Genomic DNA, 18,282 nt, shown 5'->3' with positions numbered 1-18,282 from the left:
GGTCCGGGATGGTTTCAAATACTTGGGGGTGTTCGTTACCTTGGATCCGTCCCTTCGTTTTGATCGTAATCTCCTTCCCCCGTTGCTTAGGCTCCGTTTGGACGTTGCCCGCTGGCGCAAACTTCCCCTGTCTCCACTGGGTCGGGCGGCCCTGTTTAAGATGATGTCACTACCGCGGTTTCTCTACGCTCTCCAGAATTATTATGATCCTATCCCCAAGACCTATTTTCGGGAGATTGAGAGCCTTCAGAGGCAACTTATTTGGGATGGGCGACCGCGCATTGCTCTCGCTAAACTTTCCATCCCGTGGTACGATGGGGGCATGGCGCTCCCCGACATTAAGAGATACTACTGGGCTTCCCATCTGTCCGCTATTAATCACGCTATGTTCTCTCCGGGTCGTAATCCGGCGTTTGAGATGGATAAACTTCAGCTTCCGGGAGGTGACTTTAATAGAGTGCTCTATTCTCGCTCCGCTGGGCGCCATCTTGTGGGACCTACTTTGACTGCTTTGACTGTGTGGCGTGCTGCGAATGTGAGCCTGGGCTGGGAGGATCGCTTGACGTTGGCGACGCCGCTTTATGCTTCAGAACGTCTGGGCGGTCTTTGGTCTTCCAAGGGTTTCGACCGTTGGGACTTGATTGGGATCTCTAAAGTGGGGGATGTATATTCAAAGGGTTCGGTGCGCCCGTTTCAGGCCCTCCAGGCTGACTACGGCCTGAGTAGTCGGGAATTCTTTCGTTATTTACAGATCAGGCACGCTTTGGTTTCGGTGTTTGCTCCTGGTGAGATTCCGCCTGACTCTTCCCCACTTGAAGACCGTATCCTTGACGAACATCTTCCTGATAGCACTATCTCCCTGATTTATAAAAAGTTGATTAACAATCGGACTGACTTATTGGCCCGGCTTCGGGAACAGTGGATGGGAGATGGGTTGGAACTTGATGATGAGGATTGGCAATCGGCCCTCTCCTCTCCGAAGGAGGTGGCTATACCGGCTCGACTCCGTTTGGTCCAATTGAAGATCCTTCATCGGGTGTACGTGACGGGACCGCGACTGATGGTGATGGGCTTTTCCTCCGATGGACTGTGTAAGCGTGGATGTGGTTTGCGTGCCACTTTCCTGCATATTCTTTGGGAGTGCCCGATGGTGGCTGCTTATTGGGTGGCCGTGCTTGATCTGATGACTGTGGTGACGGGGATATCCTTGCGACCGGAACCTCGTCGCTGTCTTTTGAATGTTTGGGAGCCCACGGACTATTCGGTGGCACAGACTAGATGGGCCACCCTGGGCTATATGATCGCGAAGCGAGATATTGCGCAACTCTGGGGGGCCTCCAGGCCCCCTGCCCTCTCGCAATGGGAGGATAATATGGATTGGTCCATGTTCCGTGAGAAAACTGTTTATGTGGCCAGGGGTAGACCCAGGGCATGGGTGAAGGTGTGGGGTCAATGGAACGAATACCGTGGCGACATTTGTACTCCTCCCCTTGTGGACACTGTCGAGATTACTCTATCTCCCTAGGCTGGCGTTCCCGGAATCTTCATATAGGGACTGAGCTGGTGTCACCGGCTCTTCCCCCCTTCTTCTTCCTGGTCTCTGCCCCCCTCCCCCCTCCCCCCCCCGCTCCATACTCCTTAGTGCTTAGGATATTATTATTGCACCTCCGTTGCTGTCCCCCCCTTGCGTCCCTTGGGCTGACCTTCAGTGATACACTCTCGCCTTTTTGTATGTTTGTTCTTTCATTTATATAAAACCTGTTTTGGTCCTGTATATAATGTGGAGTATTGCATTGTTGATTGACGGTTACCTCTGCGGGCTTATGTGATATGTCTCTCCTCCTTTTTAGCGGCTGGCCCGTGTGGTTGTAGGCCCATCCTTGTACATTTCTGCTTGCTCAAATAAAGGTTTTAAAAAAAAAAAAAAAATAAAAATAAAAAAAAAAACCACCTCAGAATTTATTCTTATTTGAAGAAAGTTTTATCGAGCAACCGACGGCGATAAAGGATAACCTAATACAAGTCATAGGAATTTATTTGTGTTTAGATGTGCATTGTTAGGTAACTTAAGAAAACACAATTCTACATGTGCAACAATATAAAAGCTAAATTACTAGGACTAAAAAAAAGGAAACAAAACACATTGCTTGATTTACATTTGCACGCAAAACAGGCATCTCCATCACCTTTAAAAAACTCGGGTCAACTAGACCCATTGTATGAATAACTAACCTCCGAATGGAATTCAGACTCCTCTTGCAGAGTTGGACCTGTGGCCTGAGGATTATGTTCCATTGTGGAACGTGTCTGGTAGGCATGTGGGCGTTTACGTTGTGTTCTTCTTAAAGCGCGTCCACTGCAGACTTGGTTGTCAATCTTGAATAAGAAAAAGAAGAAAATAGACAGGTTATACAGTGTAATAACGAATATGCTACTTACCAGTATGCATCTGTTCTTGGCATGTAGGGCTGCTGACATTCATATCTATGGCATAGATCGCCGCCTAGTGTTGGGTCCGGATGATTGCACATTGTTGTCCTGGAAGAGTCTTCGAAGTATCACGAGATAGGTGGCTCCTCCCCTGGACTAAAGTGCGCATGGGCATCGACTCCATCCCCAGATTGTTTTTAGCCATTGTGGCGAAGATGGAGTGTAACAGCGTGAGTGATGACCATGCTAAGAGTAAGTGTAAGTGCTGCAGCCGCTACAGGCGTCGGGGAGGAGGGCGGGCGATATGAATGTCAGCAGCCCTACATGCCAAGAACAGATGCATACTGGTAAGTAGCATATTCGGTTCGAGGCATGTGGGCTGCTGAATTCATATCTATAGCATAGAAAATATAGCAGTCCCTCCATTAGCGGCGGCCGCCTGTGCCAGCTGCAGCAGTTTGAAAAAGTGTTTTTAGAACAGCCTGCCCTACAGCTGCTTGCTGTTTGGAGTGCACATCTACACAGTAGTGTTTTGTAAATGTGTGTGGGGTAGACCACGTGGCTGCTCTACAAATGTCTTCTAAAGGGATATTTCCAAGGAAAGCCATGGAGGCCCCCAACTTGCGGGTGGAGTGGGCTCTTGGGGGGATTGTTAAAGTGCGCTTAGCTTTTTGATAGCAAATCTGAATACACTTAACAATCCATCTGGCTATACCTGCTTTGGAAATGGGGTTGCCTTTGTGTTGTGCGGAAAAGGCAACAAAGAGTTGTTTCGTCTTCCTAAACTCTTTGGTCCTATCAATGTAATACATCAAAGCTCTTTTGACGTCAAGAGTGTGGAGCATTCTTTCTGCCACTGTCTCAGGATTTTGGAAGAACACAGGCAGTTCAATAGTTTGATTGATATGGAACTGTGAAACCACCTTTGGAAGAAATTTAGGGTTAGTGCGCAGCACCACCCGGTTGGAGTGAATTTGTATGAATGGCTCTTGTACAGTCAGTGCCTGGAGTTCACTAACACGTCGCAGTGACGTAATGGCTATGAGGAAAGCCACTTTCCATGTTAAGAACTGAATCTCGCAGGAATGTAGAGGCTCAAAAGGTGGACCCATTAGTCGTGTGAGGACCACATTAAGATTCCATTCAGGAGCTGGTGGGGTCCTGGGAGGAATGACTCGTTTGAGTCCTTCTAGAAAGGCTTTAATAGCACGCACTCTGAAAAGGGAGAGATGCTGCCTGTTTTGGAGATAAGCCGCTATGGCGGATAAATGTATTCGAATGGAAGCATATGCTAGATTGCATTTGTAAAGATGTAACAGATAGCAAATGATGTTGTGCGTGGACGCGTCAAGCGGGTCTATGTTGTGGTCTACGCAATAAATGACAAACCGCTTCCATTTTGCCGTATAGCATGCTCTGGTGGTGGGCTTTCTTGCCTCCCGTATGATATCCTTGCAATCTGGAGCAAGTTGAGGTAGCCAAACTCTAAGACCTCAGGAGCCAGATCGCCAGGTTGAGCTGTTGTGGATCTGGGTGCTAAATGTCACCATGGCTCTGCGTTAAAAGTCTGGGTGTGAGGTGCAGCCTTTGATGCGGTACCACGGAAAGTTCTAGAAACGTGGTGTACCATGGTTGGCGTGCCCACGTTGGAGCAACCAGGATGAGCGTCATCGAGTGTTGCTTTAGCTTTCGTGCCACCAGCGGTATTAGAGGTGCTGGGGGAAAAGCGTACGCAAATTTGCCTGACCAGTTCATCCATATCGCATTGCCCTGCGACTGTGGGTGCGGGAACCTGGCGGCAAAGCTTTGGCATTTGGCGTTTTCCTTTGTGGCGAAGAGGTCTATCTCTGGATGACCCCATTGCTGGAAGTACGGGTGGAGCACTGATGGATGTAGCTCCCACTCGTGCATTTGGTGGCAGTACCTGCTGAGCAGATCCGCCATCTGATTGTCCTTGCCTGGGAGGTGTTCCGCCATGAGGAAGATGTTCCTTTGAATGGCCCACTTCCACATGCTCTGAGCCAGATGAGACAACTGTGGAGAGTGTGTACCTCCCTGCTTTTGAATGTAGTACATGGCCGTCATGTTGTCCGTACGGATCAACACGACCTTGTTGCACAGATGTACCTTGAATGCCTTCATTGCCATGAAGATTGCCATCAGCTCTAGGTGGTTGATGTGCATCTTTTTTTGCTGCGTAGCCCATAGTCCCTGCACTGTGTAGTGGAGTACATGAGCTCCCCAACCCTGGAGAGATGCGTCCGTTGTTAGGATGATCTGTGGCACAGGCTCTTGGAACAGTCGGCCCTTGCAAAGGTTGTGTGGATTCCAATGCAGAGAGTTGTATGCACGACCGGTCACCAACACTAGGTCTCTCAACTGTCCGTGAGCCTGATTCCACTGACGTGCTAAGCACTCTTGAAGCGGACGCATATGTAGTCTCGCGAGCGGGACTATGAAGATGCAGGAGGCTATCATGCCTATCAACTGCATGAACACTCGTGCTGGAAATGAGTGCAGCGGTCTGAATTTCTGTATCAGCAATTGAATGCTGTTGATCCTCACTGAATTCGGCTGCGCTGTGGCTGCCAGAGTGTTTATTGTCGCGCCTAGATACTGCCGCACATGGGCGGGCTGAAGGTGTGACTTTGGATAATTCAGTGAGAATCCCAGACCGTGAAGAAGGTGAATGGTGTGGGACATGTTGGCAGCGCACTGCTGGGCCGACTTTGCTTGGACAAGCCAGTCGTCCAAATAGGGGTAGACGTGCACGTTTTGCCTCCTGAGGTGCGCAGCCACTGTCGCCAGGCACTTTGTGAACACCCTGGGCACTGAGGTCACTCTAAAAGGGAGGACTTTGAATTGGTAATGCGGATTCTGAATGGTGAATCTGAGGTATTTTCTGTGTGACGGATGTAGTGGAATGTGAAAATATGCATCCTTTAGATCGAACGTTGCGAGGAAATCCCCCTGATTGAGCTACGGAAGAACCTGCTGCAGTGTGAGCATATGAAAGTGTTCTGATAGAATGTACTGGTTTAGGGGCCTGAGGTCTAGTATGGGTCTGAGGGACCCGTCTTTCTTTGGGATCAAGAAGTACAGGGAGTACACTCCTGTGCCTTCTTGTTCCACTGGTACGAGCTCGATTGCCCCTTTTTGCAGCATGACGAGTACCTCTTGCTGCAATAAGTGCAAATGCTCTGTGGACATAGGACGGTGTATTGGGGGTATGTTGGGTGGAGTGGATGTTAACTCTAGACAATAACCGTACTGCATAAGCTTTCTGACCCACCTGTCTGTGGTGATGGATTTCCAGACTGGCAGGAACTGTTGGAGTCTCCCCCCGACCGGTGTTGTCGGGGGGCAGTGACAAGGCGTCTCTGTTTGTTGGCGGCGGAGGATCGGGAGCGGTTGTTTCCACGACCTCTGCCTTTGGCGCTGTTTCCGCGATAGCCACCTCTACTTTGTTTGTTGTATGAGGTTTGTGCGCTACTTTTCGTGTACTGTGTTTGCTGGGACAGCTGGCCTCTGGAAACACCTCTATTGCTTGAGCGACGAAAAGAACCACCCCTGAACTGCTGGGACTGGAAGCCCCCATAGGCTTTGCAGTCTCGGTGTCTTTCTTGATTTTTTCTAGGGTGGTGTCCACCTAAGGTCCAAATAAGTGATCAGGGTTTACAGGCTGATTTAGGATGGTGGTTTGTATCTCCGGCTTGAACCCGGAGATCCTGAGCCAGGCTTGACGCCGCAACATCACACTGGTGTTAATGGCCCTGGCCGCGGTGTCAGCTGCGTCTAGTGCACACTTAATAGAACCATTTGAGATGAGTTTCCCTTCTTGTATGAGCGTCTCTGCTGCCTCTTTATATTCATCTGGCAAGTGTGGTAACAGGGTCTCAAGTGTATCGTAATGTGCCCTGTCATATCTGGCCAAGAGTGCCTGAGTGTTTGAAATGCGCCAGATATTGGCTGCTTGAGCGGCCACCCTTTTCCCTGATGCTTCTAGCACTTTAGATTCCTTGTCAGGGGGAGGAGCATCACCAGTAGTTTGTGAGTTTGCCCTCTTCCGGGCATTGGAAACTACTAAAGAGTCCAACGGCAACTGGCCCTTGATGTAGGTAGGGTCCCCAGGCGCCGGCTTGTACTTTTTTCAATCCTGGGGTTTATAACCCTGGCTCTGGTGCGTTCATTAAAAATGTCTGCAGCATGTTTTAAGACACCCTTCAGTATAGGCAGAGTCTTTACGGTCTTCTCAGAGGTGGAAAAGGTGTCAAACAAAAAATCCACCTCAATAGGGTCAGCATGGAGCTGGACGTCATGATTTATGGCTGCCCTCTCAATAAGCGCATTAAATGCCGCTGAGTCCTCAGTAGGTGACGTTTTGACATTATACACCCGAGTGTCTGGAGCAGTTTGTGGATCCCCTGGGTCTGCAGTATCTGCCCATGTGTCATGTTGATCTTCAGGATCAGTGTCAGCAGGGTAGTTGTACTCATCATAGTCACCTTCCCCAGCCTCCACATCTGAGTAAGTGGGAGAGATTGGAGCAGTTTCCTGTCCACGTGGAGCTATTAGTTCAACAAGAACGGGTGAATCCATGGAATCCTTCTTTTTCTTTAAAGGAATTGTGTAGGACTCCATAGGCTGTGCTGGTGTGATCTTTCGTTTATAAATCGAAAGTTTCCCGGTGTCGGTGTCGATGAACTGTTCCGACTGCTCCTCCAGCAGGGGTTGTCGATGCTTTGTGCCCACAACCGCAGGGGCAGGCTTCGGCCCCGTGGGCACCTTTATGGACGCCGCGACAACCTTCTTCGGCGCGAACGCCTTTGGCGCTACTTTCGGCCGCAGCGTAAACTGAATAGGCGCTGTTGACTTTTGCGGTTTAGTGGCAGGCTTCTGCATGGAAGTATCCTTCGGATCGACAGCGGAAGCTTTGTCCTTAATACGTTTCAACGAATCCGACACCTGCTTTGTGAAGGAGGCGGACGGCTGTGTCGACTCGACAGGTGCTTTTGAGCCACCACCAGGTGCAGACTCGAGGGTTGTAGTACTCTTGGCCTTGTCCGGCCGACGCGCAGGATCGACAAGTTTTGTAGCTCCGAGTCCTTTGTTTGTGTCGACGGCCCTCGTCGCCGTAGTCTTCAGGTCGACGACCTTGACAAGTGCTTTCGGTGTCCCAGTCTTCGGCTCGACGCCCTTGAGCGACTTCACTGGTTCGACACCCTTTTTTGGCTTTGTCTGCACCGACAGGTCTGAAGACGTGGAGCCGACCAAGGCGACAAGCGCTTTCGGTTTCGACGGCGCCTCTAGCACTTTCAGTTTTGTAGACACCAAAGCTTTATCTTTTGGTTTCGATTTCACCAATGGTGGCTCTCTAGAAGTGTCCGTAGCCGGGCCCGGAGGCGAGACTGTGGAACTAGGTGCAAGATCTTGGGTAAGGCCATGTGGCGATCCCTCGACCTGAGCCGTAGATATTGTTTTAACGGGGCATAGCTCCTCGCTTGAGCTATCTTCCGTGGCCCCATAGGCCGCATCGTCGTCTCCTACCTCGTCGACGATTTCTTCTGCATCGAGCATTTCGACGTCTGCGTCGCAGTTGGAGTCGATCTCTGCCGCTGGATTGGAAATCGGCTCTTGATCTCCCTGCTCGTCTGCCTCTTCTCCCTCGGTATCGAAAATGTTCACCGGGTCAGGTGCCATCTGCTGGGCCTCATGGCGCACTACGCGCCGAATATGAAACGTCTTTTTGGAGCGGAAATGAGAACAAGCCATATAGTTGGCTTCATCGTGATCCGGCGACAGGCACTTGTTGCACACCGGGTGGACGTCGATGTGGGGATACTTCGAGTTGCACACGGGGCATCTCTTGAACGGGCTCTGTTCCATGATGTTTCGTCGAATAAGGTCTGTAGCGTCGACTGGGTCTCGAGCACTGAAGAGCCACGCGACTCCTCTGGATGTCCGACTCGGGAACTGAGCTGGAACAGAACAGGGCACCGATCGGAAGACAATACCGACGATATAGGAAAGGCCTTTGGGCCAAAAAGAAAAGTTTCTATTGATTCCGAACTTGAGTGATCAAATATGCATCCGAACCCAATGGCGGAAAAAAACAATCTGGGGATGGAGTCGATGCCCATGCGCACTGTAGTCCAGGGGAGGAGCCACCTATCTCGTGATACTTCGAAGACTCTTCCAGGACAACAATGTGCAATCATCCGGACCCAACACTAGGCGGTGATCTATGCTATAGATATGAATTCAGCAGCCCACATGCCTCGAACATTTAATATTGGTGAACTGATAGTGAACACTTTGTCAGTAAGTATGAAAGAAAGAGAGACACACATGCATTCTTTGTGCTCTCCTGAGAAAGGGACATATACAAAGCAGGGTGTGAGCATGGCATGTTGGCCTAAAATCGCCATCTTTAAAGTTGCCAGATTGCTGCAACTGCTGTATAACATGAAAGAAAACACTACTATGGTAATGGAAGCCCCTCCATGCAGGTAAACCTGACATTCAACACTAGGCCCATAATGAGGATGTCAGTGATGGAAACATCACACACGCCACTTAGACACTTAGGCTTTAATGACGACCTAGACGTGAAAACATTACTCCTGCAATACAAATGACCTTTACTTCCATTGACCAGAAGATTGACACTTTGACCAAAAGAGAACATCAAATGTCAAACACGATCAACACACAAGAACAGTGCATCTCCACTACAGAATCACATTTCTCTACCATAGAGGATGACTCTACTGGACACCAGGAAAAACTACCTGACATGCCTAAAATCTTCAATATCATCAAAGTCAAGCACTTTGGAGGCCATATAAAGGTGCAATAAACTGAAAATTCACAGACTCCCCGAATCTACCAATACACAAAACATGGCAGATTAAGTGGAGTGTCTACTCAAATCCATATTTGGCACAGACAATTTCTCCTCAATGTTCACATAAGGGAGCTCAAGTACTGCACTCTTGGGCTCGGCCCCCTCCCATCATAGCGAGATTGTTGAACTTTAAGGACAGCAATATTGTCCTAAGGCAGGCAGAGAGAGTCAAACCCTGTCAAAGGGAATACTATCTCTAAATACCCAGAATTCACCATCACAGTTCAAGAGGCCCACCGAGAATCCCAGCACTCCATATGCTATACAACTGGAGAGATTACAAATTATACACCAAAGTAGGGCACACATTTTTTAAACCACGAAGTGCCAATCCCTTCATAAAGCAGCTCCTCTCTCCAAAGGGACTTAGGTCATTGCGACGTTCACGCACACAAGAAGAGTCACTTTGCGACACCTAGTGACAGAATGGCTGCATAATGCTTGGACCAGATGTACTTGCACATAAATCCATATCACCCTTTGCATGTTTCCAACAGTTCTTTGAAACTGTGTGCACAAATTATCTGTACAATGAATTTTGACTGATTTCACATTGTTCAACTAATCAGCAAAAGGCCAAACCTAGCTGACTGACCCATCCTTTGGATGGGGTCTTGCTTACGGGGGGGGGGGGGGGGGAGAGGAGGAGGAGGGGGGGGTGGAGGGGGGTAGTATCATCCGTCCTCCTAACCTGAGGCATTAATTATGCATCTTTATGCATCATGTCTAATTTATCATTTCGGCCGGGCCTGAACTCGGAAATCCTTTCCCAGTGGACATCTGTCTAATGTTCATGGTGCTGGTTGTCCAGCTTCTGGTGCTTCCCGTGAATAATCGCTGTATACCTTACAACTGGTTTTGGATGTTTTATTACCACTTATAGGCACAAGGATTGTGGGTACCAGGGGTGAATTTCAAATGCATGTTTGGGGGCTAGAAGAGTGGGAGAAGGAAGGGAAGGGAAAGAGAATGTGAATGTTCTCAGACCTGAAGTGATATCAGACAAACAACTGCAACTACCTACACTATCAGACTCTAAGATTGCTACTATGCCTTTGTATGACACACCGGTCGAGACAATGGCTGTTATGACGCAACACACCAGGGTAAGATGAGCAGAAGCAAGACTAACCTTCAACTACTGACTTGGTATAAGAGATTGTTAAATTATCCTCATAAAGCCATATTAACATACCTTGACAGCCAAGGAATTGATGTTGCCATGCTCCAGGAAACACACATGAATATTTGGGGGTGCGGGTTATAGTTATCTCTACTAACTGTAACGGCCGAATTTCTCTGGTTTTGTGTTAGTGAAATGTCCAACTAACTAACGTCCCTGAAACCTGTGTTTTTTTCAATAAATATAGCACCCAAGGACATGGCTCCACAGAATTAGACAGGATTTTATCCATATATATTTAATGGGTAGCTTTTATGTATATTGACTGTATTTCACAGAGATTTGTTTTCAGGAAGTCATTGCTTCGTTATATGCTCAAATTTTAAACAGGATTTAAAAGCATTTATGCTGTAATCAATATGACTCTTATACAATGAGTAGTATGTCTTCCATATGTATGCTGTTGCACTTTGCACTTTAAAAGGAGGCACTGCCGCCCATGCGATGTCATGTGAACAAGGCTGTTTGTTTCCAGCCGAAACGCGTCATGGCGACAAGGTGTAAGCACAATAAAAATCACTTGAAAGGAATTGGGTCTGCATTTACCTTCTTCAAGCGGAAAGGGGACTGACAGGCAAGCGTGTGGATATTGTTTCCGGATTGACCTCCTCCGGTGCAGCAGACCCCCTCTCCACAAGACGGCTCCAAGGTTTGTGGTCCCTGCCTTCTGAGTATCCCTGGCAACTGGTGACCGCAGCTTCGGCGGACAGCATTGGGCAGCAGCGGGAGTATCAGAAGGCTGTTCTTTCACTTCCGGGTTAGGAATCCACGGAGCCCCCTGTATTTGCGAAACCGCGATTGAGGAATTCGTGCTGTGGAAGGTGCCTGCGATTAGAGGGTGACTCGCGGAAAACGCCGGTAGCGGCTCAGCTGAGTCGCTCAGGAGAAGCGCTGGTAGTTGCCCTCGGTGAACACAGATACCAGGAAACGAGATAATTTCCTTTTAAAGCAAACGCAACAGCATAATACAGGCGGGGAGGTTTCAGCTGAATCGAGACTGTGGATTTCAGCAAAATAGATAGTGCATATTCTTTTGCTATCACCATGTATGCCGCAGCGCTAAGAGATCAGGAGAGTGCGGCGGAGGAAATGTTTACTGACAATCCCCCACAACAACAGCAAAGTATAGATCAAGGTGCCGCAATAACATCATTGGCGGTTAAGGGGCTAAAAGATAATTTCCGCACATTGGAGAAGCTCATGAAACAAGAAACTGCGAAATCATGGGAGGCTAAATCCCTCCAAAAATACCTAGATGCAGGCAGAATTCCAAGGGGGCTGAGAATAATGCTAGCCCCCAGTTATGACACTCCTAACCGACGTATGATCGCTGAGTGGACAGAGTGCAACCTGGACTCCTCCCGCAGATTGGTGGCAATACTGGTGAAATATGCAGAGCTGGACAGGTTGGAGCTACAACAGAAAATAGAAGATCTCAGTGCGGAAATAGAACAACACGGCAATATACAGTTAAAGAAAAAATATCATGAAGAAATGACTACAAGATTGAATAAAGAGGAAGAAAATATCAAACAAAGAAAAATATACAAGTTTCAGAGAGATAAAGATGACTACGCCAATGGGCAGATATTTACTTTTGCTCGCAAATATGATGTATATAAAAATAAAACCATGAGAGGCAACAGAACACAACATGGAACAAAATCATGAGCAAGGAGGTGCATCATTAACCCCAGTGTCTGATTTAAGTTCCGCTGTTGAAAGTGAAACCGAGATGAAAACACTAGAAGCAGACCAGCACTGGGAGCTATAAAACCCTCTTTAGGAGAAGAATTGGACTGCCTCGGAATGAGCCCTAGGGATACTCTCATACCCAGGGCCACTCAAACGACAAAAAACAAATGACCGAGAACAGGAGGCAATGAAGGAGGGCAGCAAGAGAAAGGTGGCAACAGTGGCAATTCGAAAGCAGGAAAAGGTCGGGGACAATGGAGGAAAAGATAACACCCCAAGAGAGCCAAGAAATTGCAGGGACTGAGATGACATTGGGTCAAAACATCACCATTATCAATCTCCCAAATATGGAATTAAATCCCTCAGAACAACAGATCCTTTCACTTGCCCTGTTATATTGTCCCCCCACTAATTTCGATTATACAAATACCCGAGCCGACCTATACAAGTTCGTCAGGAAATCAAAATGACAAAAATTTCACCAAATAAGAGCGAACACCCCAACATTGCCATAAACACCAACACCAAACAGCAATCCATTAAATGTAGAGGCAGGCGGTCTCAAAGTGGCTGATCTGAGATCCCTCAAAGACTTATTTAATCTGGGTCAGGAAGGCTCAATCACTAATGAATGTGGACCAGACATAGATACATTACGAATAACCGGAATTGGCAACACAAGATCTACTGTCACCAAGGGTTGAAACATGTGCCAAACTAGAAATTGCCCTCAAGGATAAATCTAAATTCACACCTATTATGCCTCGAGATGCCATAGATCTGTTCAACGAGCAAGTAGTGGCGGAGATCAAATTGCTTTATACAGAGACAAGTAAAAACATTACACCTACCAAGAATGAAGAACGTAAATATCACCAATTGATGCAAAAAATAAATGACAACAAACATGTAGTAGTTAGACATGCAGATAAAGGGGGTAATGTGGTTTTATGGTCACTTGAAGATTACTCCGAAGAGGCAGCAAGGCAGTTGAATGACACAAACGGTTATCGAAAAAGTTCCATGCAAATATGTAACAATTTTTTCAGCAAATTGTTGACATGGAAGAGCACAGGCCTCTTAAATCTACAAGAATTTAAGTTTTTAAAGAAGGATTACCCCACCATCCCCCTGCTATAATTTGTGCCTACGGTGCATACATCTATTTTGAAACCACCTGGCAGGCCTATAATCTCAGCCTGTGATGGCCTATTGGAAAATATGTCTGTGTACATGGACTCATTTTTACAATATCATATGAAATCTCTAAAATCATATGTGCAAGACACGAGTGACTTCATCTGCAAAATTGAAGAAATCAATTGACAGGAGGACTATTGTCTCATAACCCTTGATGTTCCGGCCCAGTATACCTGCATAGGCAATCAGGATGGAGGCAAGGCTGTGGAATACTTTTTAGCCAATCGACCCATAAAATTTACCAAACACAATCAAATGATATTAGACTTATTGACATTTTGTTTGGAAAATAATATTTTTTTACAAAAATCAGGTCTATCAGCAGATACATAGTGTGGCAATGGGGGCCAGCTTCTCCCCCAGTTACGCCAGTCTCCTTATGGGATGGTAGGAGGAGCTGGTCCTCATGAAAAAGCATGTCCACACTTTCACAAAGAATATAGTATCGTGGTTATGTTTTATTGATGACCTTTTTGTAGTTGGGAATGGGTCGATTGAGAGTGCACATGAGTTTGTTTCTGAGATCAACGAGAATAATTTGAATTTAAAGTTTACATGTGACATTAGTCGCGATACTATCACATTTCTAGATACAAAGGTATATATATCTCAGAATGGCCAGACAACAACCCTGTTTAGAAAGCTCACAGCAGGCAATTCGATATTGCATGCGAATAGTGCCCACCCCCCTCACTTAAATAACAGCATCCCCTACGGGGAGATGCTAAGAATTAAGAGAATTTTTTGTGAGGAGAAAGATATGAGGGAAAAATCAAGACAAATGCAAAAATAGATTCCTACAACGTGGGTACAAGAATCAGATTATAGAAGCAGCAATATCCAAAACTAGATCTCAGGAAATACAAGATCTATTGCAATATAAAACCAAGTCTAACACTATTACAGTTGACACTTTGAAGGACCCTACAAGATTGATACTGGGATACAGTAGACAGTAGGGACGGATTAGGGCCATTATAAGACGCAATTGGCCCATACTCATGGGAGATCCGGTTATTGGGGAGCATTACCGAGAAAACCATCTATAACTTTCAGGAAAACCACTTCGATGGGCAATGTACTTATGAAAAACAACCCAGAAGATGTGGAATCCAATACATGGTTGACCCCTAGAACAGGTTTCTACAAATGTTCAAATTGCAAGGTTTGTCAATATGGTGTGAACACTTAAAATGATCAAACTGACTTCAGCTCAAAGCAACACACCATATTGAAATATCTGTCTTGCAAAACAGAGTACGCAGTCCATGCATTGGTATGTATGTAGCTGTAACCTTACATACATAGGCAGCACTAAACTGCCATTGCATAAGAGAATCTTGCAGCATACCCGGGCCATTGTGAACAAAGACCCAAGTTACCCTGTGGCGAGGCATTTTAGTGAACAACACCAGATCAGCCTCAAACATTTCAAATATTATGTGTTAGACACAGTACCTTTTAACAAATGGGGCAGCAACAGAGAGGCCAGGCTGCGGCCTTTGGAGACCAGGTATATACTAGAATTAGATACCAAATAACCTAAAGGTCTCAACACCTGTGAAGATTTACATACATATTTATAAATAACCAGGTCATCAATTGTTTATAATCTTATTTGTTATCTATTTCATATTTTGTAGCTAGTATCTTTTATCCGGTATTCATGTACGTTTTTATTTATTTATCTACGTATGTTAATTAGTTATTGGTTATGTAATTGATTGGGTATCAACGTCAACATATGAGATTGCTGAGTTGTTGGTTTGTGGATTGTTTTTTTTTTATTATCCTCATTTGCATTCATGGCTCCAATCTATCAAAACAAAAACTGCCACAGAGCAGAAGATCAGGCAATGCCTCAATACTGTCTCAGCGTAAGCTGGCAGGGATAACGAAGGAAGGATGGCAACCAAATCCCAACAGTGAATGCTGGCAAGCCATGAATCTCTGGCGTGAGGGCTATTTTGTTGGTCAATAGTGCCCGAGATACCAGGGCCCCAAAAGCACCGCAGCGTACTGCCGCGGAACCAGAAGGTGAGCCATGTCTGCATTAATCATTGGACCTGGGGAAAAAAAAAAAAACAGGCTCAACATTAGCACACCAGTAGGTTCCAAAAGGCTCTCTTTCCCTGATTCCCTCCCCTTGCCAGATCAAGTTTTGAAATCTGGAGGATTAAAGAACGCCATTCATAAAAAGTAGGTAGCAAGGCGTCTTTCCAATGTCTGCAAATTTCCCTACGCGCCGCCAGTATGGAATAAAACACCAGGTTGGAGGCAGCGCTGCGGGACTTCCCGCTCAGACCAAAGATGACTAGGCCTAAATCTATAGAAATGCGAGAGTCCAGTATTGAAGATAGTTTACTACTTATGGCATCCCAGAAGGGGGTTATTTGTGGACATTCAAAGAACATATAAATGTCGGACGCCGCCCGCAATCCGCATCTTGGGCAAGAGACCGGGCCTGTCAGGGAAAATTTTGACAGCCTCTGCGGGGAATAGTAAGCCCTATGGATTGTAAATAAGTGGTTCCTTCGGAGACAAGCTGGTTTGACCAAATCCCACAACATCCTACATGAAGTTGTCCAAAGTTCTTCCACATCTTTTCCTGGGAACGACTCAGCCCACAGTAGCGTTGGGAGACAAAATTTGCCATCTACTTCCTCCAAAATCATATTGTACCAAAGCGAGATCTCCTTCTTTGCAGGGGGTTTATCCATTAGACACGCCTCTAACTCGCTTCCTCCCCCTATAGGTAAGCTGCTGTTCCGCGAAGACTGTGTACGGGAGGGCCTGAGCCCAACTTGAGATTTGTAGATATTTAAATCTTGAGAGTCTAGGCCCAGCTTTGTTAACCAAGTAATTCCATGGAAGTAGAGATCCATCCATAAACAAGTCGCCCCAAGATACAATTCCGGCCTCTTTCAAAGGTAGTGCTAATAGATCTTCAGCCCAGGCCGGGGGGACGGGTAGATCCCATATAGGAGCTCTGCTTGAGTGATAGCCTAGTTTGATCAGCTGCCTCACTTTATACCTTGTGTTGGCCATCCCCTGTAGCACCTTCAGCTTTATTTTTTTTTTAAAATTAGGGTCTCCGAATTTAAACAAGAAACTGCCCTGTCCAACTCCCTCACAGTTCAGCAAGGTGGAAAACATAAGGCCCACGCCAGTCTCAGTAGGAATTTTTAAAAGCATGCTTGCATGTGATAGCTGAAATGCCCATGTGTAAGCCTGGAGATCAGGGCCCGCCAACCCGCCCTTCTCCCTGCGACGCCTTATCTTTTTCCAAGCATTTCTTGGATTCTTATTATTCCAATTGAAAGAAGATATCTCACTCTGTAGCTTTGAAATTAATTTACGGTAAAAAAACAGCGGAATTGAATTAAATAAAAAAGAAACCTTTGGCAAAATAGACATTTTTACAAGATTCACCTTCCCCAAGATGGTAAGAGGGAGGTGTACCCATGTTCTCATCAATTTACGGCACTGCGCTGCTACTTCAGCAAAGTTTGAGGAGGCTATCAAATTCATGTCTTTGACTATATTGATCCCCAGGTACCGCAAGTTAGCTCTTGATGTTTCTTTGTGGCTATTTAAGTTGACATTTCATGACATTGACTCGGTTTTGGAGGCATTCACCTCATATCCAGAAACCCTTCCAAATTCCAGGGCTAAGTCTATGACCTCTGGGAACGCAGTATTGATGTCTGGTGAAAAAATCATGACATGTGACATTAGTCGCGATACTATCACATTTCTAGATACAAAGGTATATATATCTCAGAATGGCCAGACAACAACCCTGTTTAGAAAGCTCACAGCAGGCAATTCGATATTGCATGCGAATAGTGCCCACCCCCCTCACTTAAATAACAGCATCCCCTATGGGGAGATGCTAAGAATTAAGAGAATTTTTTGTGAGGAGAAAGATATGAGGGAAAAATCAAGACAAATGCAAAAATAGATTCCTACAACGTGGGTACAAGAATCAGATTATAGAAGCAGCAATATCCAAAACTAGATCTCAGGAAATACAAGATCTATTGCAATATAAAACCAAGTCTAACACTATTACAGATGACACTTTGAAGGAACCTACAAGATTGATACTGGGATACAGTAGACAGGAGGGACGGATTAGGGCCATTATAAGACGCAATTGGCCCATACTCATGGGAGATCCGGTTATTGGGGGAGCATTACTGAGAAAACCATCTATAACTTTCAGGAAAACCACTTCGACGGGCAATGTACTTATGAAAAACAACCCAGAAGATGTGGAATCCAATACATGGTTGACCCCTAGAACAGGTTTCTACAAATGTTCAAATTGCAAGGTTTGTCAATATGGTGTGAACACTTAAAATGATCAAACTGACTTCAGCTCAAAGCAACACACCATATTGAAATATCTGTCTTGCAAAACAGAGTATGCAGTCCATGCATTGGTATGTATGTAGCTGTAACCTTACATACATAGGCAGCACTAAACTGCCATTGCATAAGAGAATCTTGCAGCATACCCGGGCCATTGTGAACAAAGACCCAAGTTACCCTGTGGCGAGGCATTTTAGTGAACAACACCAGATCAGCCTCAAACATTTCAAATATTATGTGTTAGACACAGTACCTTTTAACAAATGGGGCAGCAACAGAGAGGCCAGGCTGCGGCCTTTGGAGACCAGGTATATACTAGAATTAGATACCAAATAACCTAAAGGTCTCAACACCTGTGAAGATTTACATACATATTTATAAATAACCAGGTCATCAATTGTTTATAATCTTATTTGTTATCTATTTCATATTTTGTAGCTAGTATCTTTTATCCGGTATTCATGTACGTTTTTATTTATTTATCTACGTA

General features: G+C 46.0%; 1 protein-coding gene across 2 annotated transcripts in view; it reads right to left on the bottom strand.

The window, feature by feature from the left end:
- Nucleotides 1–18,282, bottom strand: part of BRWD3 (bromodomain and WD repeat domain containing 3) — a 1,637,103-nt gene that overhangs the window by 1,054,551 nt on the left and 564,270 nt on the right. For both annotated transcript variants that reach the window (XM_078688510.1, XM_078688511.1), the window contains one exon: nt 2,233–2,376. In XM_078688510.1, the coding sequence (XP_078544636.1) occupies nt 2,233–2,376 (144 nt within the window). The remainder of the gene's footprint in view (nt 1–2,232; nt 2,377–18,282) is intronic.

The sequence above is a fragment of the Lissotriton helveticus genome, chromosome 4_1 (genome assembly GCF_964261635.1).
Source record: "Lissotriton helveticus chromosome 4_1, aLisHel1.1, whole genome shotgun sequence".
Classification (NCBI taxonomy): Eukaryota; Metazoa; Chordata; class Amphibia; order Caudata; family Salamandridae; genus Lissotriton; species Lissotriton helveticus.
Note: the sequence above shows the minus strand (reverse complement) of the source record. Positions and strands in the feature narration are given on the sequence as shown.